This window comes from Accipiter gentilis, chromosome 14 (genome assembly GCF_929443795.1).
Source record: "Accipiter gentilis chromosome 14, bAccGen1.1, whole genome shotgun sequence".
Classification (NCBI taxonomy): Eukaryota; Metazoa; Chordata; class Aves; order Accipitriformes; family Accipitridae; genus Astur; species Astur gentilis.
Window position 1 is genome coordinate 10,004,324 of NC_064893.1, and position 19,651 is coordinate 10,023,974.

At 45.9% G+C, this 19,651-nt stretch overlaps 1 protein-coding gene across 1 annotated transcript; it reads left to right on the forward strand.

The window, feature by feature from the left end:
- Positions 1–540: 540 nt before the first annotated feature.
- Positions 541–1,804, forward strand: TMEM158 (transmembrane protein 158). The gene has a single exon (XM_049817119.1). It carries the CDS (start codon positions 687–689, stop codon positions 1,641–1,643), a length of 957 nt encoding a protein of 318 aa, XP_049673076.1. The 5' UTR covers positions 541–686; the 3' UTR covers positions 1,644–1,804.
- The last annotated feature ends 17,847 nt before the right edge of the window (positions 1,805–19,651 follow it).

The following is a 19,651-nucleotide window of genomic DNA, read 5'->3' on the forward strand; positions in this document are numbered from 1 at the left end:
GGCCGGTTCCAGGACGCTCTTCCCTCCCCTGCGCCCGAGGTGGGCGGCGGGAGGGCGCTGCCCGCAGACCAGCCGCTCTCCCCCCGGGGGGCCAGAAGGGCCGCGGCCGCGGCAGCCCCCGCGGGGCGGCGGCGGAGCGGGGAGGCTGCGGTCCACCCCCGTCCCCCCCCCCCGCCCGTAGGAGGCGGCTGGCGGGTGGGCGGGCGGGAGCGGCGCGATGGCGGCGGGCGGCGCGGGAGAGCGGTCCCCGCCCGAGGGGAGAGGGGCCGCCTCCGCCGGCCGCTGCCCCGCGGGGCGGGCAGCTGCCCGGTCCGCGGGCCGGGGGGCGGGGGGCGGCCCGGCCGGCACCTCGGGGCGCGGCAGCGGGGCCGGCCGGGCGCGCGGCTCCTCCCGCTGGGGCGCTGCCGGGCCGGGCCGGGCCGGGCCGGGCCGGGGGCGGAGGAGGCGGGGAAGGGGGGAGCCGCTGCCGTCACCGAGGCTCCCGGCTCGCTCGCCTCGCCTCGCCTCGCCGCCGCGGCAGCCCCAGCCCCGCTCCCACCCCCTCGCCTGCCCCCACCCTCCTTCCCTTTCTCTCGCTCTCTCGGCGAGAGCGGCGTGCCTCCCTTCCCAGATGGCAGCCGGCAGCGCCATGCAAGCCTCCCGTTCCTCCGCCTCCTCTCCCTCCTCTCCGGCTCTAAGTTAATGCCATGCTGCCGCTGCTCCTCCCGGCACTGCTGGCCGCCTGCCTGCCGCCCTGCCAGGGCTGGAGCCCCTCGGCGGCTGCCAGCGGGCAGGAGGAGCAGGAGCAAGAGCTCTTCTTGCCCCCTGTCAACTCTTCCTCCCGCTCCTTGGCCAGCCTCGAGATGGACCTCGACGGGGCAGCAAGCAAGGAGGAAGGCAGCACCGCCAGCCCGGGCACGCCGGCTGCCCCTAGCCGAGAGCCTTTCCCTTCAGCTCCCACCTCCTCCTCCTCCGAGCAGCAGCAGCAGCAGCAGCAGCAGCAGCAACGTCCCCAGCCGCAGCCCGCCGAGGACCCGCACTGCAATATCAGCGTGCAGCGGCAGATGCTGAGCTCGCTGCTGGTCCGCTGGAGCCGCCCGCTGGGCATCCAGTGCGATCTCCTGCTCTTCTCCACCAACAGCCACGGGCGGGCCTTCTTCTCCGCCGCCTTCCACCGGGTCGGGCCGCCGCTGCTCATCGAGCACCTGGGGCTGGCGGCCGGCGGAGCCCAGCAGGACTTGCGCCTCTGCGTGGGCTGCAGCTGGGTGCGGGGCAGGCGGGTCGGGCGCCTGCGGGGCGCCGTGCCTCAGGCCGCCGCCGCCGCCCCCTCCTCCTCCTCCTCCTCCTCCTCCTCCTCCTCCTCTTCCTCGCTCTCCTACCCGCCGGCGGCGGAGCCCGGCCAGTACTGGCTGCAAGGGGAACCGCTGAATTTCTGCTGCCTGGATTTCAGCCTGGAGGAGCTGAAGGGGGAGCCGGGCTGGCGGATGAACCGCAAGCCCATCGAGTCTACCTTGGTGGCTTGTTTCATGACACTGGTCATCATCGTGTGGAGCGTGGCCGCCCTCATCTGGCCGGTGCCCATCATCGCCGGCTTCCTGCCCAACGGCATGGAGCAGCGCCGCAGCACCGCCGCCGGCACCGCCGCCGCCGCCGCCGCCAAGTAGCCTCTCCCGGTGACACCCCACCCCCCCCCACCCCCCCTTTCTCTTCGTCGTGTGGTGTGGAGGGACGCGGGGCGGGCGCCTCCCGCCGGGCCGAACTCTGTCGTGGTTTTCTTGTTTAAAGCGTGTCACAGGGTGCGCGGCGGGAGCGGGCGGCCGCGGGGCGCGGGGCGGCCGCGGCGGCCTCGGGGCCCGTCCCGTCCCGCGGGGAGCTGTCCCGAGGGGAGCCGTCCCGCGGGGATCCGTCCCGCGGGGAGCCGTCCCGAGGGGAGCCGTCCCGCGGGGAGCCGTCCCGCAGCGCCGCCCGCCCCGCCGCCGGAGACGACCGGCTCCTGTGTGCTCGTTTTATATCTTTAATACCCGTTTTAAACGAACCTTTTAGTAAAAAAAGAAGAAAGAAAAAAAAAGCCCCCCCCCCCCGCCCCCAAATCAACGCAGGAAATAAAAGACCCTCCCATTCAACCGCGTTTGTGGTAGTCGGAGTAGCTTTTTTTTGTATATGAGTACAGTTTGAGCGGTTTTTTTTCTTTATTTACAGGAAGGGAAGTCTCTTTTTGGCAGGATTGAGAACTGAAGCAGTATATATATTGTTATTGCTGAAGCTGAACTTTAATGAACCTTTTACACTGTATGTCCCGGTTGAGATAGCGTGTACTTATTACTGTAGCTCCGCGTTACTTGGCTTTTAATACAGAGGTTTTCTTTCTGGAGCCACCATCGCCTTTTGTTGGTCTGTTTCCGCCCGGGTGGAACAGAGGGTTTGGCCGGCCTCCCTGTCTGCAAACCGGCTGTGAAGTTCCTCTTTCCTCACAACATGATGTTACCAGGGTTGTTGGTGGAAAAAGGGGAACCCCAAACCCTTCCTGAATGGTGTTTGCCCTATCCATACAGTAGATTTAGGTCTATATGCCTACACCGGAGTTGGGTGGGGTGGGACGTGGAGCGTGTCTGTGCCAGAGATCCTCCAAGGCCATTTACTTCCCACAGCTCCACCGACTCTGACTTTCTCCTCAGTTTGAGGTTGGGTGCTTTCGGTCCCGGAAAGAAAAGGGCCACTCTTTGAGGTGTGTTAAAAGCAGCGTGGGGGTGAGTCTCTGACTTCCACAAAAACAACTTGGATGCAGTGTATTTGTTGGAGGCATGGTAATATTGTACCTCTTTTTCATCTACCGGTCTGCAGGGCTGCTTGCAGAAAGCCTGCGGGGTGGAGAGAAGGCAGGAGCTGCCAGTGCAGAACTAGACCGCGGCTGCTGCTGTGCAAGCGTGCAAAGAGGAAAGATTTGCAAGATTTCTTCTTTCTTTGTCAAGCACACAGTTGCATAGCCTGAAATACCATTGTTGTATACTTCCAACTCTTTAGCCTTAGAAGAAGTTGTTTCATCTGACTTAGACATGATAAGTCCAGCTGAAGTTTCTAAAGCCAAAATGCGAGCTAAGTGAGAAGGATCTGCAATATGAATTCTCATTCCTTTGTCAACATCAATGGATTTAATTTGTTAGGAACACATGAACTCACTCGGGGCTAATTTGGTGTATTTGTAATGTTTTCTTCCCTGCGGTTTGGTGGAAATGACTGAATGAGAAGTCTGGAAGGATTAAATTCTTAGGATTCCTATTCTTTTTAACTGAGAACAAAATAAAATAAATGCATGCTCTATGTGTATGCTATCTGGAAAAAAAAAAACCAACCCCCCAAAAACCCCCCAAAAACCCAAAAACAAAACGCAGAGAGAAAAAGATTGAAAAACAGCAGAAATAAATGAAGATTTTAAAATGTTCCATGTTACCGGGCTACGTCTAAACCCACTGTTTCTCCTGTTGATCTTAATGAGCATGTCACTTGAGTAAACACTGCAGTCGTGTTGTTTTCAGAAATTAGAGAATGCAGTCACTGTGAGAAATGTTCATTTGACCTGTTGATCCAAAGGGCACCTTCCCTGTACACTTCGTTTACGGATCCCTACTTTTCTCTCCTCGATATGAAAAACATAGCGACACTTCTGCCTTGTGCAAATTCTTTTGTGCGCAGACATGCGAGAGAGGGGTTACTTGCCTGTAATGCCCCGTGTGACAGAGAAGCCTCTTCATACTGAAAGGGAAGGCTAGCAAGAGAACACAAAGCTGATGTTAACACCCTCCTGAAAGAGAACTGCTCTACGTATGGAATAAACCTCAGAAGAGTTGCCATGCTAGGAAAGAATTTCTTCTTTTAAATGAAGATGCACTTAGGCAGAGAGTTTCTTTTATTGAATGAGATACATTTAGGCAGAGAGTTAACTTTTTTTGGAAGTTTTGCTGGCTTTGTAGCGCACGATGCATAGCACTCCCTGTGATCCAGGGACCCTGTGCTGGTGCTTAAACTCAAGGTTGGAATCTCTTTTTTTGCTTATCCTAGTCTCACCAGTGACATGCTGTTGGTTTTTTCTGAATTGCCTCAACATAAGCAAGAGAATGGCGTTACTGTCTGAAACGGGCAGCTTCAGTTATCAAAGGTTTATTATTTGCAGTTCTTGCAGACACCTACCAAGTGGTACAGCAAAACTGGTACAAAATGGTTTGTGTCTTCTACCTATATCGGCTTGAATACAAACCTTGTGAACAGGCAGTGCCACTCAGAATATTCCGCTGCTTCACTTAAAAACTGTGATGGAAAAGAGATTTGCTTGTAGTTCTTCTATAAATACGCTTGTAAGTGGAGCTACCGTTAAAAATCTGCTAAAACAGGAAATGTTTAAAACACAGGGATGGCATTAAACAAACACACCCAAAAGGCAAATCTTGCCCAGAATACAAAAACCTGCAACATTTTCAGGGAGTACTGATCTCAGACACAATGTGCGAAGAGCGCTTCTGAGTTAGGGGAAGGGTTTCCTTACATCGCAGTAACCCTTGGGGTAAGCGTGTTCCCTTCGCAGAGAGAGGACAGCCCCTGTTTCTGTGCCTGCTGAGGGTGCAGAGATGACCTGATATACGGGGTTTAGCCGGGACCTAACTCCCCGAACCCTGGGGTTTCAGTGCGGTGGCAGCAGGGTTTCTCCTGTAAAGAACAGAGGATGGAAATGCACTATGCAGACCGTGAGCTTTCTTCAGTCACTATTACATGCAAGGTCAATAACCCTTCTCCCAGAGCTGTGGCTGCTACTATGACACTACGTAATCGGTAATTCTGAGTAACAAAAGGTACACGCAGCTTTCCCCCGCATCTGTGGGGATTTCATCTGCATCAAACCTGGAAGAGCCAAGCCCAGGGCAATGTGAAACGATACATCTGCACACCAGCTAGTTTTAGACTGCAACTTTAGACACTGAAGTGTCTATTTATTTTCTTTTTCACTGGCCGTGGAGCTTTATTGCCTCTTTACTGGGGATGATTCTAAGCAAAAGGGAGAGAAAGGATGGTGAGAAACAAATAATACTGAGCAAGTAATACTGGTTTTCCTTCACTAACAATTTGCTGGATTGTGTTTCCTGGCAAGTTATCCTGACTTCATTTATGTATGTGTGTTTGTTGGAAAGCAAGGGATACCTGGAAACAGAGGTACTTCTTGATTTCCTTTTTATGTAATTCAACTCTATTACAGATTTTTTTTCATTCCAGGAACCGGGAACTCTCTCCAGAGAGAGATTCAGTGTTAGAAGGGAGTGGGCTTGTATGCTAGTATTAGTCTGGTACGGGTTTTTTGCTGTATATTCAGACCTCAGAATTGAATCTCTCTCCCTCACATATTTTCTTAGTTACGTTTTACAGATGTACTAGAAGCAGAAGTGTACAGATCAACATGTAGTTTTAGCATGGACACAGTTTTGCTGTTACTTGGTGCCACATTGATTCCCATAATAAAAATACAAAAAGGTATTACTAATAATTATCTATTATGTAAGCATATTGCTGTTCAATAGATTATCGGTAATCAAGAGCATTTTTGTATGTCAGGAGGTATGTGGATATTTGGGGCAAAATTGCCATACTTGGATAAATGTGAGAGTTGTTACTTATTCAGGGCTTAGTTCACCAGTGCTTTAGGTGATTAATATGACTGCAACAGCGGTACTATTTATGCAGTGAATATTACTCAATATGAGTAAGGGCTACTGAACTAAGTCCTAAAAAAAACCTAATTAAAAGCCCTAGTTGGCTGAGTAAGTATTATTCATCATGACCTCCGCTTGCTAAATATAAGTATCTCCAGGGCTGACATTATGTGATCCCAGGGGCCGAACAAAAGCCCAGTGAAATCAAATAGTTAATTGAAGTTTTGTGTGACTGAAGATCAAAGAATCTGTTTTAAAGACATATATCTAGATATAAGAGTAGGTATTACATTCTTGTTCCTCTCTGGTTTTTATACACGTAGTTTATAAATCCAAAGCCAGGATTTCTCAGTCCAGTGTAGGGCCTTGCTAGTTTGGAAATCAACTTCTTTTTGAAGCTGGTGTAGGAGTGCCCATTATTTATCAAGGAATTTTACTGAATAAATATTGTGTTTTTTTCAACATATTGCAGGGAAAGGACTTGATTTTTCAAAAAAATATTTTTAATCATTCTGGGAAAACGTGTAAATATAAAATGATGAGTGTCATCAGATTTCAAAACATAACTAATCTTTTTAACCAGTAACTGATTTTTAAAAACATGTTTTTAAACAAAAATATTGGTTTCCATTTTTCCCCTCAGAAGTATAACATTTCAGTGAAGATCAGAAGTGCATTTGAGTGTTTCACTTTACAAAAGTGATTTCACGGGGAAAAAAAATCTCTTCTGTTATTTGGAATTGATAACAGCTCATGACAGATAAGGTACTACATTTCTTGTTCCATCTTCATAATAGATCTTGTTAAATAAGTTGTCTGAAACAATTATACATTAAAAAAAAAAAGTAGCTTAGCCTGTTTGTTTTGTTTCTGTTCTATTATGCCAAGGGAGAAAGCAGCCTAGTATAAAATCTGGGATATTAAAGATGTTTACTGGAAATGTCTGGATGGTGTTTAATTAGATTTGTGGCTAGACTAAGTCTCACAATCCAAATATCTTCCAACTCTTTATAACGTTTGGATTCATAACTGAGTGTAGCAGTTTGATCATTTATATGACAATCGGAGTCTCTGGATCTGCATGTTGGGAAAGCCAGGATCTAAGCCTTATCTCTTATTTTAGCTTTCTTATTATCTCAACAGGTTACCAATGTCAGAGCAAAACTGGAAGATCCAAATATCCTATGAAATGCTGTATGTTTCCGTGTGTTTGACTTGTTCTTAGCTTTCATAGAAAAACATCTGATTAATGAGACATGAGTTTGAGATCAATGCTGTTCTGAGGAAGTGAATTCACTGGGAGTGCAGTCTTAAATTATATTTTTGTTCCTCGTAAGGTGAGACTTGCTAGAAGCAGAGGGACCTTACCTTGGTGTCATTCTGGGTGTTGCTAAGCAACATGAAGTGGTTAAAATGGAGATGCAGAAGAAGAGCATGGAGGATTAAAGGAAACATAGAAAAAAGCATAAAACAGAGCAAATGTGCCAGCACATTCTGCAAAGAAGTTGCGAAGTATCAACTGCGAAAAAGAGAGCGATTAAGATCACAGAGAAAAAAAGAAAGCTGACACAAGATGAATTAGGAACTTGATTCCGTACTTCATATTCAATCAAATTTTTCAGTGTTTTGCTTGAATAATTGATTGCAGCTTTGGCCCATAATGGCAAAAGAGAGTAAGAGCCTGGGAAGAAATGGGAGGATCAAGAAAAATTAAGAGTGGAACCACCATACCATAAATAAAAAGAGAAGATAAATCACTCTACATATTGCTGGAAACCAAACAACGAAATGGCAAGGCTCTCCGTTGCATATACTATCCGCTCTAATTTTGCTTCAGATGTTCTCGGAAGTTGTGAGGAAAACATGCTAAAAGTTTTTTTTTATGGAATGGATATGGTTCTTCAATCATATCTTGCTTTGATCCATGTCAAATACATGTTTCTCATTGTCCAGCACAAGAATGTTCATCATAACTGTATTAAAGCTTTTTACCTGAACTGAAGTAATGCTGGTGTGACTGTATTTCCCAGGCTGGGCCACTGCTGTTGACAAGACTACCTGCTGGTATGGTGTTTATAGCATTCTGATCTATATTGCCAATACTTCCTCACTCATATATTTTAAAGACTACCTACATAATTTTCCTTTTTTGTCCCTATCTTCATTGTCTCCAAAGCTTCTCTCCGTCTGTCTTCTGTCATTAAAAATTAATCATTAAGATTTGTTCTTTCTTTCTTACTATCTCCATCTTCCCTTCTCTCTTTCCGTAGCGTGTTTTTATTTCGACATTTTCCGTCTTCAGATTTCTCACCTGTCTTTCCCACAAGTATGTCCTTAATCATCAAGCTACAAAAAGTACTCCAGGAAACTGTGCTATCAGTTTCTTTTGCTTTTCCACTGTGCTCACCACCCATTCAGACTGCACCTCTCATGCCTTTGGTACGTGACACCTACAAGACAAAGGTGAAGGAACCTTGTTTGGAGGGCAAAACCCAAGTGCAAAGTTGTCTCTCCCACTGGTCCTGTGGTCACAGGACTTCTTCCACACTTTTACCCCAGACACTGAGCAGGGTCCTGAGTTATTGTGTCTTCTTCTGGTAAATGAGAAGTGGGCCCATTTGAAGAGTGTCCTTCCTCCTTAATTCCTCAAAGTCCTGTCTGTGAATAACTCTTCACTCACACACCTGCCCAAAACCCTATGTCATGAATGGTGGGAGCCCTCACATGCCCCTCTTCCCACGTATTCTTGATCAAAATGTCAGGATGTGTCTCACCCTGCCTTCTGCTCTAACTGAAGGTAGATGTCTTCCACCTTGGGGCAGCTCTGCAGAGCCAGAGAAGCAGTGATCTCACTTAGGAATGAATCAGCATTTAAAGTTACAGTCAGCTCAGGTATGCAACTACAGGCTCAAAAACATTACTTTTCAATTAAATCTTGGATTCTGCAGAAGTTGAATGCCCTTGCCTGGATGATGGCACATGGAAAAGTTGTATGAGCAGAGGACCTGGCAGATTTTTCAAGTGCTGGTCTAGTAGCATTCTGGCTTTACGAGTAAATGGCTGAGTGGCCAGGCCAACTCACTGCAGGCCTGCTTTTAAAAGATGATAAATGTATACAGCTCACGCTGGAGCCCATGAGGCTCAAGCCTACTGAAAGCAACATGTCTGTCTGTGACTCTCTAGCTGTGGAGGAAATAATATTTACTCTTCTCGTACTGGTAGTGAAAGGATTAATGACCTAAATCCCACATGGCGTTTTGAGCATGTGAAGCACAATAAAAATGCAAAACATGAACATGATTTTATTCCTTCTCTGTTCTTTTTTGCACTTAAGGGCATGGTTTGAGCCTTGTGGTGTTAAATTAAGGTATTCCACGCAATTTTGTCCACAATTTAGCCAGGCAATAGCTGTACTCTGGAAATGCTTTTCCCATTGAAAGGTGCTGCTGTGAGCAGATATATTAAAAACAAATCATTACTAAGTGATGAATGTTGCTGGAAGAGATTCTCATTAACCCAAAAGTACATGAAAGAATCCCCCAAGGTGTAAGAAATATTTTCTAGGAGGTGACTATATGAAAAAATTGGTGTGGAGGTAGCTGGTGGAGATTTAATCATGGGTCTATTTCATTTCTTTTCTTGCACTGTGTGTTTCATCACATTTTCTCTGGGGAATGTGAGCTGTGCCTAATTATGCCAGCAATGTAGTGGCTCCTAAATGGAAACTGGAAACTACTTTCTTCAGGCAATACTTACTATGAATTCTCAAGATTTTTTCATTTCCTCCAGGACATGTAAAGCAGTTAATGATGCAGGGTCACATTGTTTGCTTAACCCAGAGAAACCCACTTTTGGGGCATGATGTTTACGTGCATCACCCCATCCCTTCCCCAAGATGGGGATTTCCCATGGCAGCCCAATCCCCACTATCTATTTGTAGGATAATTTAAGGGCTAGTAACATGAAGACAGATGTCTTATGCCTCTGTGCTCTACCCCAGTCACACATGTCCTTCCTCTCTGGCCTGGAAGCACAATTATGGTGGATATTACTGTGAGTTAATTTACAGCAGGCCCACGCAAGCAGCAGTTTCTCACAAAAACTAATACAGCTGTACTGGGAGCAATTTCTGGAGAGGACCACCGCCAGCAGACCTCTCATTCCACTTGCCCTCAGTTGACTGCAGTCCATGCCCATGGCACACTCCACAGCTATGACTTCCTGATGGGTCCATGTGGGGCAGCTAAGGAAAACCACACGCACAATTTAGGAAATTAATGAGGCTTTAGCCTGAAAGCCCATTTTGAGCAGAAAAGATCTTTAACTGAGCTATTCAGAGCTGTCTGTGCACTATATGAGGCATGTACTGATGTCTTTAACATATACTCAGTTTTGCAGGCCTTTTTGGTTTGCTTTATTATTTTTTTGAGAGTTTGCCTAGGAATTGTTGTAGGTACTACCTGGGAATGTTCCCTTGCCCTGCATATAAAATGTAATCCCATAGGCTTTTCTCTAGCTACCCTGATGCGAGAGTGGATTGCCCATGACAAATCTCATCCTCCAAAATGTCACTTACTTATCTCCAGTTCTGAAACAGACTCATGTCCTCTTCCCATGAGATTGCCATCATAACAGTTACAGGCACCAGCCCATGCTGGGTTAAGACAGAAGACAACTCTTATTTTCCTCCTATATCTGGAAGGTTTTGTGCCTGTGACAATTTTGAGGTCCCTGAATTCAGCCAGTGAGATTGATGGTGGTGCTGCCCAGTGCTAACTGAAGTGTCGTGGGTGGAATGGGTCAGAGAGATTTACTTCCTCCCACACACAAAATACAGAAAGAAAACAACATTGGCTAATCTGTTTTCCTACATGTGCAGAGGAGCACAGTGAAGCAGAAATCAGTGGCTTTACCCGTGTAAGAAAAACAACCCCCCTGAAGCACAGATGCTGAATGATCCAGTTCTTCGAAAACAAAACCAAGAACCATTTTCTGTACTGCTGATTGCCATGAGAACAACCCCAGTATAACTGTGTGATTGGAAGGTCTTTTACCATAGTGACAGGAATAGGATCACCTTTTGAAAATTTCCCAATTAATTTCATCAAATGATGTGTGATTCGGCTGATAACTGCACTATATTTAGTATCTTCATGGCTATCAAGTTGTCTCTATTGCTATCTTTCTTCTGTTATGTATAAAAAGATAGTCAGAAACCTATGATGATGAGTAATGTTAATGGCATTTCTGACAAAAAACCTGCTTAAAATCCCAGTTAAATCCTTCTAACAATGATATTTAGAGAGCTCATAAGCTAGAAAACATCAAAGAGTTAATACATTTCTGTAACATATTTAAAATATCAGAATCCTCAGTGTTGAGGACTACAGGTTGACTGTAGCAACAGAAAGCATTCACAGCAAGTTCCCAAGCATGTGCTGTCTGCTATTACTTGGCAAATAATAGTTACACTTAGCTACTTCCTAGTATCTTCCAAGCCCACATTCAGGGTAAAACCAATTCCTCATGAAAATGCACAAAAAAATATTTTCAAACTACTACTCTGAGTTCCTCAATGATACAAGCATACTTCATCTACCTATAAGCCTGTCTTGAATATTAGGGTTTAAAAGGTCCAGGATGTTCTTTCGCTTTGACTATCTTCATTTTCTAGCCTTCATTTCCTACAGCTGCTGTACTGTCTGGTTTTGCTCAGCATGTTTATAGTTGTGGTTATTTAGGAAGCAATGTAGTATGTGAGCGATTCAGCAAAAACTTGCTACAGGCAATGCTAATCCTTCTAGGCTTGGAGTTAGCACAGGAACAGAGGGTGCTGGAGGTTTCCTTTTGCTGCCTGCTGTCAAGTGTGGAGCACGACTTCAGAAAAGAATGAAATCAATGTCCGCTGCAATGATTTTAAGAAATTGATCTCTGTTCACCAGTTCAAAGCACTGAGCAGTCAGTCTGGCTAAAGCATCAGGAAAGGAGGATGTATCAACTCCTTTGTTTTTAATTTAAGCTTTGGCAGTTGTTAGAATTTGAAGAATTTAATAAATGCGTTGAGGGGTATAAGTTTCTACATACTGTAGGATTTTGAGTTACTTCAGAGAACTGAAATGTAAGGGTCTGAGTTACTTCAGAGAAAGTATAGGAAAAGCCTATATATTAAAAGAATAGACGACATGAAGAGCATTACTGATGGAAAGTACCACGCACAGCAGCGCAGCTTTCCCTAAGTACTGTGTATTGACTCCCCCGGCAGCGCTGCAGTACATGCCACTTAACCCCACTAAGCCAAAAGAGCTGAGTCTTCTCCTGGGTGGGCAGGAGGGTGAAACCTCTGAGAGAAGGCAGGCCGAGGGCTGAGGGCAGCGGCCACGATCACTGCTGCAAGGTAACCTCTGTGCCGCTTTGGAGGCAGAACCGTCTGCGGGGATGTGTCCATGGAGCAAATAGCTGGGGCAAATCTGAGAAGCTGCTTTCCTCTTGTGGCTGCTTGGTGAGAGTTACCACGTTGTGCTAGCATGGCTGTCGGTGGGAGTACTGCTGCAGAAGAAGCGGCAAAATGGCCCGGTGTTGAGGCTGGTCTAAAGAGGCACTTAGAGCTGCTCTGGCTAACTGCTCTCTGCTCTAGTTTCCATGCGCTCGGTCATGCTTTCTTGACTTTTGCTCTTCTCTGCTCTTGAAGGTAACTGGCCAGGGAGCGCCTCGGGTGTTTAACAAATATTAATCACTAAAACAAAGTCTTCAGTTTGTTAGCTACTTGTGGCAGCCAGAATTTTTAAAAAGCGTTTTGACTGAGTAAGATTTTCTGCGGTTGTTTGCGCCTTAAGGTGCTGTGCAAATGGAATCCAAATGTCATGGCTGAAGGGCATTGGTGTTGACGTTGCCTTTTCCAGTACTCCAGGCTTCTTGCATTTTCAAGGTTTCACACTTCCTTCCCTAAGTTATTTTTCCTCATTGGCGGTTTGGCTTCTAGACCCCACCACAGCTTCGACGGTTTCCTCTTTTCACTGACCCAAGTATCAGAATACTCCATGCACGATGGTTTTGAATAAGACTATATTCTTGTCATGTATTTCATTCCAATATCCTGAATTTTCTTTTCTCCGAGCTCCCGTTGGAAGATGAAGGCAAGATAAACCAACTACCACTGTTGTTCTCACAGAGCAATTTGTTCCTGGCTCTAACACTGTTACGTGAGCATTGCTTGTGCCCAAAGGTCTCAGTGATTAGTGCTAACATGACTGGTATTTTAATTCAGCAGTGCGTTTGGCTATAGTCTCTGTGCATGGATATTTGTGCTTCATGTCATTCATGACCAGAAGTTGTGTCTAATAACGTTACGCTTATGTGTACTTTATATGGAGAATGGCATTTATAAAACAAGCTATGCCTTGTATTAAAGGTCACAGTTGGAATCAGATTACCTTCTGCATATTAAGAAAGGCAAAAAATTAATGTAAAAATGTATGAGACAGATAGTAAAAGCATGTGTTTGATTAATAATTGAAGGCAGTATTAATGAAAACTGGGCCTCTGTGATGAACTACACAGTATCTGAATGGTAACATGATTCACACAGAATTGACCATGACCTTGAGAGGGTGTAGGCAGTGTATGACTTTACTACAGACTTTGCAAATGCTAGCATGAGTACGTCTTTGTACAAACTTCAGCAAGCTCATTCGGACGTGCTGCTGGCACAAGTCAACACCTAAGGCCGTGGCCCAGCAGCATGCCCAGCGTGTGGCATCATCGTGCTTGCTCACAGGAACCCCGGTAAGTGCAACGTAAGAGGTGCGGTGCTGTTGCTGCAGCGCTCTGCTGGAGGTCTCTGATGGGCTCACTGCTCCTCTTGCTCCAAAAACTTTTGACCACCCAAAATGTCGGGGGTTTTCTGAGCCAAACCTGTGGGTCCCAGGCAGTCGAGGCGCAGCTGGCCACCAGCCCCTAGACTGTCCTTGGGGGTCTGCTGGGATGCCCTGACTTTGCTTGGCCTATCTCTGGGCTGCCGTTATGCTCCAGATTCTTGCTTCTGCTTGTTGGTTCAGTCTCCTGCTTTTTGGCTCTGTGTGCTGCTTCTGCCTTTGAACCCCTTAGCTTCGACCTGCTTCTCTGTTCCTGACCACTTCACTTGATCTTGCTTGATCTCTGACTCCATCCTTCACTGCTGGCTTCTTGGCTGTACCGTGCCCCTAACCTGACTCTTGGGACTCAAGTTTTTCAGATGGGAGACTTGGAAGATGGAAGGACTTGTTCCTTTAGTGCCAATAGCTTTTCTCTTCTCCACCTCATCATGACTCATGATTGATTCATTTTGGATGTAAGTAATTCACAGAGTTAAAAGAAGTGAACAAAAAGTTTAGGTAGCCACTGCAACTGAAATGAGTGATTTCTCTGAAGTCCCTCGGAGAAGAATGGGACCGAATATAACCTTCACCCTCAGGGAAGACAGAGAATCAAAGACATACATGCAGGTATTCACAGGGCACATCTATGTTTGTTCTGCAGAGCTGGGGATTTGCTTGAACAGCAGTGTGATTTATGATGTAATCACACTGTCTAATGATGCTATCAAATACTGGCCTGTGCAGTGAGCAAAAGTGTCACTGGCAAGTTAAATAGCAGAAAGGGAATGAAAATGCGCATTCACCAGTCGTCCTATTAATGCATAGTGGTGGAAAGCGCCTTTAACATCTCAGTACATCCAGGCTAAACAGACTTACCCAAACCAGTTTTATTACCTCGGTATGTGTGTGCTTTATCCTGCAAGACAGATGCTGCTGCTGGCTCTTCCCCTCACTGGGAGCAGAGCTGTGTCCTGCCATGCTCTGCTGACTGCTTCCCGCTCCACACAGCCGGGCTGCCCACGGCAGCACCCCACGGGTGGCTGTGCTGGGTGCCATCCACCCCAGAGCCCTTGCCTACCTGTCCATGATCACCAGTGGCATTCCGTTTCCTAGACAGCAAGAAGAGTTATGCCAATAAGCTGGTGTCCAGAAAGTCTAAAGACCTGCTTTTTAACTGTTTATAGTGAGCTAGGAAATGATAGATGTCGTAAGTGTGTTACAGTGCTGTTAGCCTACCAGGGAAGATGTTAAAAGTGGCCATAAAACATTTCTTACGCAGTCCCTTAGCCTTTAGAACAATCCGTGCTGAACATTTATTTCTGTAATGAAATGTCCTTTCTTCTCTGATTGTTTCTTCTCTCTTTGTAACACAGCAAGAATCAGATCTTCTGCGTGATCAATAAATAATAAGGAATTGATTCCCTTTGTAACCACTCTGGCCCTAACGCTGCAACCCCAGTGGTTTCAGCATCATTTCTCCTGATTTACACTAAGGAAGATGAGGTCAGGACCTTTTTTTCTCTGGCAAATTAAAGAAAGCTCTTCCAAAGGTAAAACAAAGTGCCCCTGGCTGTCCCTAGCAACTGCTAAGAAGCTGGGGGACAAACTGGCCTGGCAGACTGGACCTGAGCAGCCCAGGGCTGGCCATGAAATCCAGAGGATGCTGTAGCCAGCTATCCGTTATTCTCCCACTGCTGCAGGAGCTGGCTGACACCAAAATCTCCATCCGCAGGCTGAAGAAGGACTACTGACAGTATGAAATTACTCCGAGGTGCAGACAAACCAAGTGACTCCCCGCAGCTGAGCTATAAATTAGTCTCCGCAGCCCGCCAGCATAACCTGCCTGCTGATAGCTTATTTATAAGTCAGCTGTAGAGCAGGCTTAATATTTACCTACATGTCTCAGACGGGTGGCATTCTGAAGATGGAAAGTGTTACAGAAGCGCTAGAGTAAGTCATCATTAAGCCTTCACACTGGCATATTTACTCACCTCTAATAGCTTACAGAGGTGCAGAAATACAATTAAACTAGAAGATATCTATAGCTGCTTGCCTCCTGATAACACCTCATCTTCTCAGGTATTGATTTAACGTCTGTGCTGGTGGTGTAACATGTGTTTGCCATGTTTTACAAGTGCCAGTGTGCTGGCCTGATGTCTGTGCACTTACCCTGCTCATTTCTTTGTTCCTTTGGTTGGTATTTATTTACTGTATCTGATAAACTATGCAGAAGTTTGCCAGAGTCTCAAAGGCAGGGTGGCTTATCCACGGCTTAACATTCGGAGTGTTTCTGTAAGTAAAACGTGCTGTGGGATTGGACTTTCTGGGCAGTAAAAGTATCCTTCATTACACTTTATCAAGAGATCATTAAAACCAACCTTTAGCCCTTTTGAGTTCTGGGGTTTAGAACAGGCATGGGCAGAGCACAGTCATTTCCATTTGCTCTGGCTGGAGAGATTTTTTTCATTCCTCATGATACAGCTGTTGCAATTTGCTTTTTTCTTTAAGGACAATAATAATGTACCAATGCGCACCCTTATTACTGTTTACCATTAGCCCTAACAAGCATCCCTGCATTTTCATTACAGGTGCTATCAAAGGAAAAGAAACAAGGAGCAGATACGTGTCTGTGTGTGTGTGCGTGTGAGCTCACTGCGAGGAAGACAATTTTGCTGCTGGCCTTTCACGTAGGTAATATTGGAAGAAAGTATTACATAAAAAGGAAAAGAAGTGTCTCTGGCACAGAACTCAATATGGTGAAGGGAAGGTATTATTTTGAGCAGTGCATTCATTTCATTTATTACCCTCTGACAACCTAAGCTATAATTTCGCTTCGATTCTATAAAACCTGGTCATTACACACTAATTCGCCACATCTCCAAAACCATGATGGTGCCCAGACATCTATGCCACACTGCCAGCTTGGACTGCAAGAGAAAACCTGTCCTTCACCAAGGTGACATTCCCTCTTCCTTTCTTCCTCTTCTGCTCCTGAAAGGACTCATAGGAAGCACGACCCAGAGCCAATTCCCAGCACATGACAGCAGGAAACAGGGACATTTATATTCTGCATAAACGTGCAGTCTTTCTAACATGGTGGTCAGCACTCACAGTGATGTGGTACAACTGCTAAATATGGGCTTGTGGTCACAGCACTGACTGGATGTAGCAGTCCAGCCTGCCTCGGGGTCTGCTCTCTATCTTAGCAAACTAGGACAAGGCTCCCAGTCCTGCATACACGGTGCATTCACAAACTTTAACATGTAGGGCTGTGAGAGCAGGAACCAGTTTGGAAGCGCTGGGGGCAAGAAACAGGTTTGCATTGCTGTGGATGAAAAGCAGGAGGTGTTGTGAAAGCACTATTTTAGATGTCTATTTTAGGGTGAGATGATCCATGCTCTTTCTTTCCACTGTTGTGGGAGAAGCCTAGGTGGGGTATTTACACGGTAGATGTCTACATTTGCTTAGATGCATCCCACCCCTAAAGCCAAATCGAAATTTCACCATCTGTAATTCAAACCCACCATTCCTTGTCCTTCTCACCAGCCCACCCTGCCCCCAACCAAGTAGTCCCTTCCTGCTTATAGCTACCCTTGAATTATTCAAAGCGTCTTCCTATGTCACTCCTCCATGCGGGGATCTCTTCAGCAGGCTGGCCAGCCCGTCCCCGGGCATAACATGCCTACACAACTTGCATTTAGCAGACCTCTGCCTCTATAGGCTTCCTGCAGGGTCGCGCTCACCTTGGTACAGCAGAGGATCTTGCCCCTGTTCCTACCTTGTAGCCACTGCTGGTTTTGGAGTACCCGAGCAAATCTCAGTCTTGACTGCCAAAGGCTGCCTCTCTGTCTCTTCATGCTATTCAATATAATTCTATGAAGAATAGAATAGGAATAGACTATAACAGGAATTATATTCTATGAAGAATACATCGCCTGCTATAAACTCCAGATGGAATTCAGAAGCATGCTCCATGGAAATATGTCTTTTGACAATTGAGAATAGGCTCATCATCAAACCCCTAAAGATGCAGAATGTTCTGTTTTCTCAGCATGTAACAAAAGTGATGAACTCCATCTCCAAAGACCAAATCATATCTTTTCTGTTCTAAAATAGCCTGCAGCAAAACAATGGAAAGTAATTGACTTGGTAGGTCCAGTTTCATGCTATACTAAATTCTAGCATTTCCTGAAGAGTCTTCAACTAATAGTATCTTAAATTTATACTGATTACTTAAAAAGGAAGGAACTGGGAATGATGGATATCCTGTCTGAGTGAATTCAGGCAAACATCTAATTACTGGACTGTGGATTTTCAGGTAGCTGTTGTTAGACCCATGCAGACATTGAAAAGTCATCCCCTCTTCTAATGAACTCAACCGGTAGAGGCAGGAGCCTTGTCTGAACCCTGGAAATAGCACATATAACACCTTTGTTAAACTAGTTTCCATGGTAACAATTTCATGTCATTGAACATCATTAAAGACTAGAAGAAATCTGAACTATTCAGTTAGCTTGTCTTTAGGGTCTTATTGACCTCCCTTTCTGAATAACTGTTCACCTGGGAGATAAGACTCAGCAAAACAAGGGATGCAGGAGGTGTACTGCTTTGCTGCCTTGTTATCAGCAAGCCTTTCCTTTCATTTTTCTCGGGATTTCAGAACAAACTCTGTAAATATGAGTAGGCATGGAAACATGCACAGATATTTCTGTCTCTAACACAAAAATAAGGCAACTAAAGATGACTGTGGTTAGGTGGCTTGTCCAGAGGGGGAAAAAAGGGAAGCATGAGGAAGCTGAGTGAGAAATTACGTGCTGTGATGACTTGACTCCCCCGTTTAGCATCCTTGCCAGAACGTCATTGTTTCACTTCATGTTAACGAGAGATAAAACCACTGTCAGCCTCCTTTGCCACCTGCCCCTCTGGCACAGCAGAAAAAAAGAAAACCCTGGCAAATCTCAACATATGTGAGTTGTTTAACTCTTCTTAACAGGAAGCTCTAGCAGTAAAAAGGAGTGAGATGCAGTAATAGGAAAATTCAGCAGTTGCCTGTGATTTTCTCTGTGCACTGGGGTTTTTTTTTTTAGCTTACATAATTAACATTTGTTTTCTTACCCAACGATTTTTCGGGTACTACAGTCTCCTCTCACGGGCAACGTTCGTCACTTCTCCTGCTAGGGCAGGATTGCAGTCCCAGAAGTGGGAGCAAACCATGTCTTGACTCTGGCTCTAAAGTCACACTGGCTTCTACAAAAGGCTTTTCCAGCAGCTTTATGGCATGTCACCTGTAGGGATGTCCACAGCACTGAGGAAAGACCCTGGAAAACTACTGCTGAGAAAAGAAGTCAGTAAGAAGGACCCCGTGGCACCGCTGCTGTAGTTCTCCAGGGCCTGGTTGAGAGAATTCATGAATGCCTTCTCCTCTACATGACAGCTGCAGCAAGCTGGGAAAGGTCCTTCAGAGGGGGAGAAAGATTGGGGAAAAAATGTCTGTGCTTTTTTGGGGGTCAGAACCAAGCCCACAGATCCAAATCTTTTGCATTTCGATATGCAGATTTGATATTTGCCAAAGTGACTGCAGGCAGCCCCTGTTACTCCAGTGTGTTAGGCTGGGTTGTCAACTACATCCAGAAGGTGCAGACTGTAGATTCCCAAAGACAAATGGTTCACCAGCTGAGATATGTGTTCAGGATGTGATGCTACCATCCCACAACAAATAGCTAATTGACTGCTATCACCAGCACGGAGATCAAAGGAAGGATGAGGGTTTCATTTTTTCCTGAGGGAAAGCTGTTTGAGGGGGAATGAAATAATGCACTGTATTACAATACAATAAAGAGATATCCCTCTTGGACTGACCGCAAAATCAAGCATTGTTCTTCACATGACAGGAAAAGGCTGAGAAACTGTGTTTCAGGTTAAATAAAAAAATTTATAAAGCATTTCACAGAGGCCTTCAGCAACTTCTGCTGCAGCCTGAGCAGGAGGAGGTGGAAGACAGCTGGGAGGGACTGAGAGGAAAGGTGACATTCCTGTTTCTTTAAAAAGTTCCAAAATTATTTATATCCAGTACAGTGTCACTGTTTGTTCTGGATACTGAAGACTGACATGGTTATGATATTTCTT

What these genes read in the sequence shown, in the direction of transcription:
- TMEM158 (XM_049817119.1), top strand. Translation starts at nt 687, where the DNA reads ATGCTGCCGCTGCTCCTCCCGGCACTGCTGGCCGCCTGCCTGCCGCCC.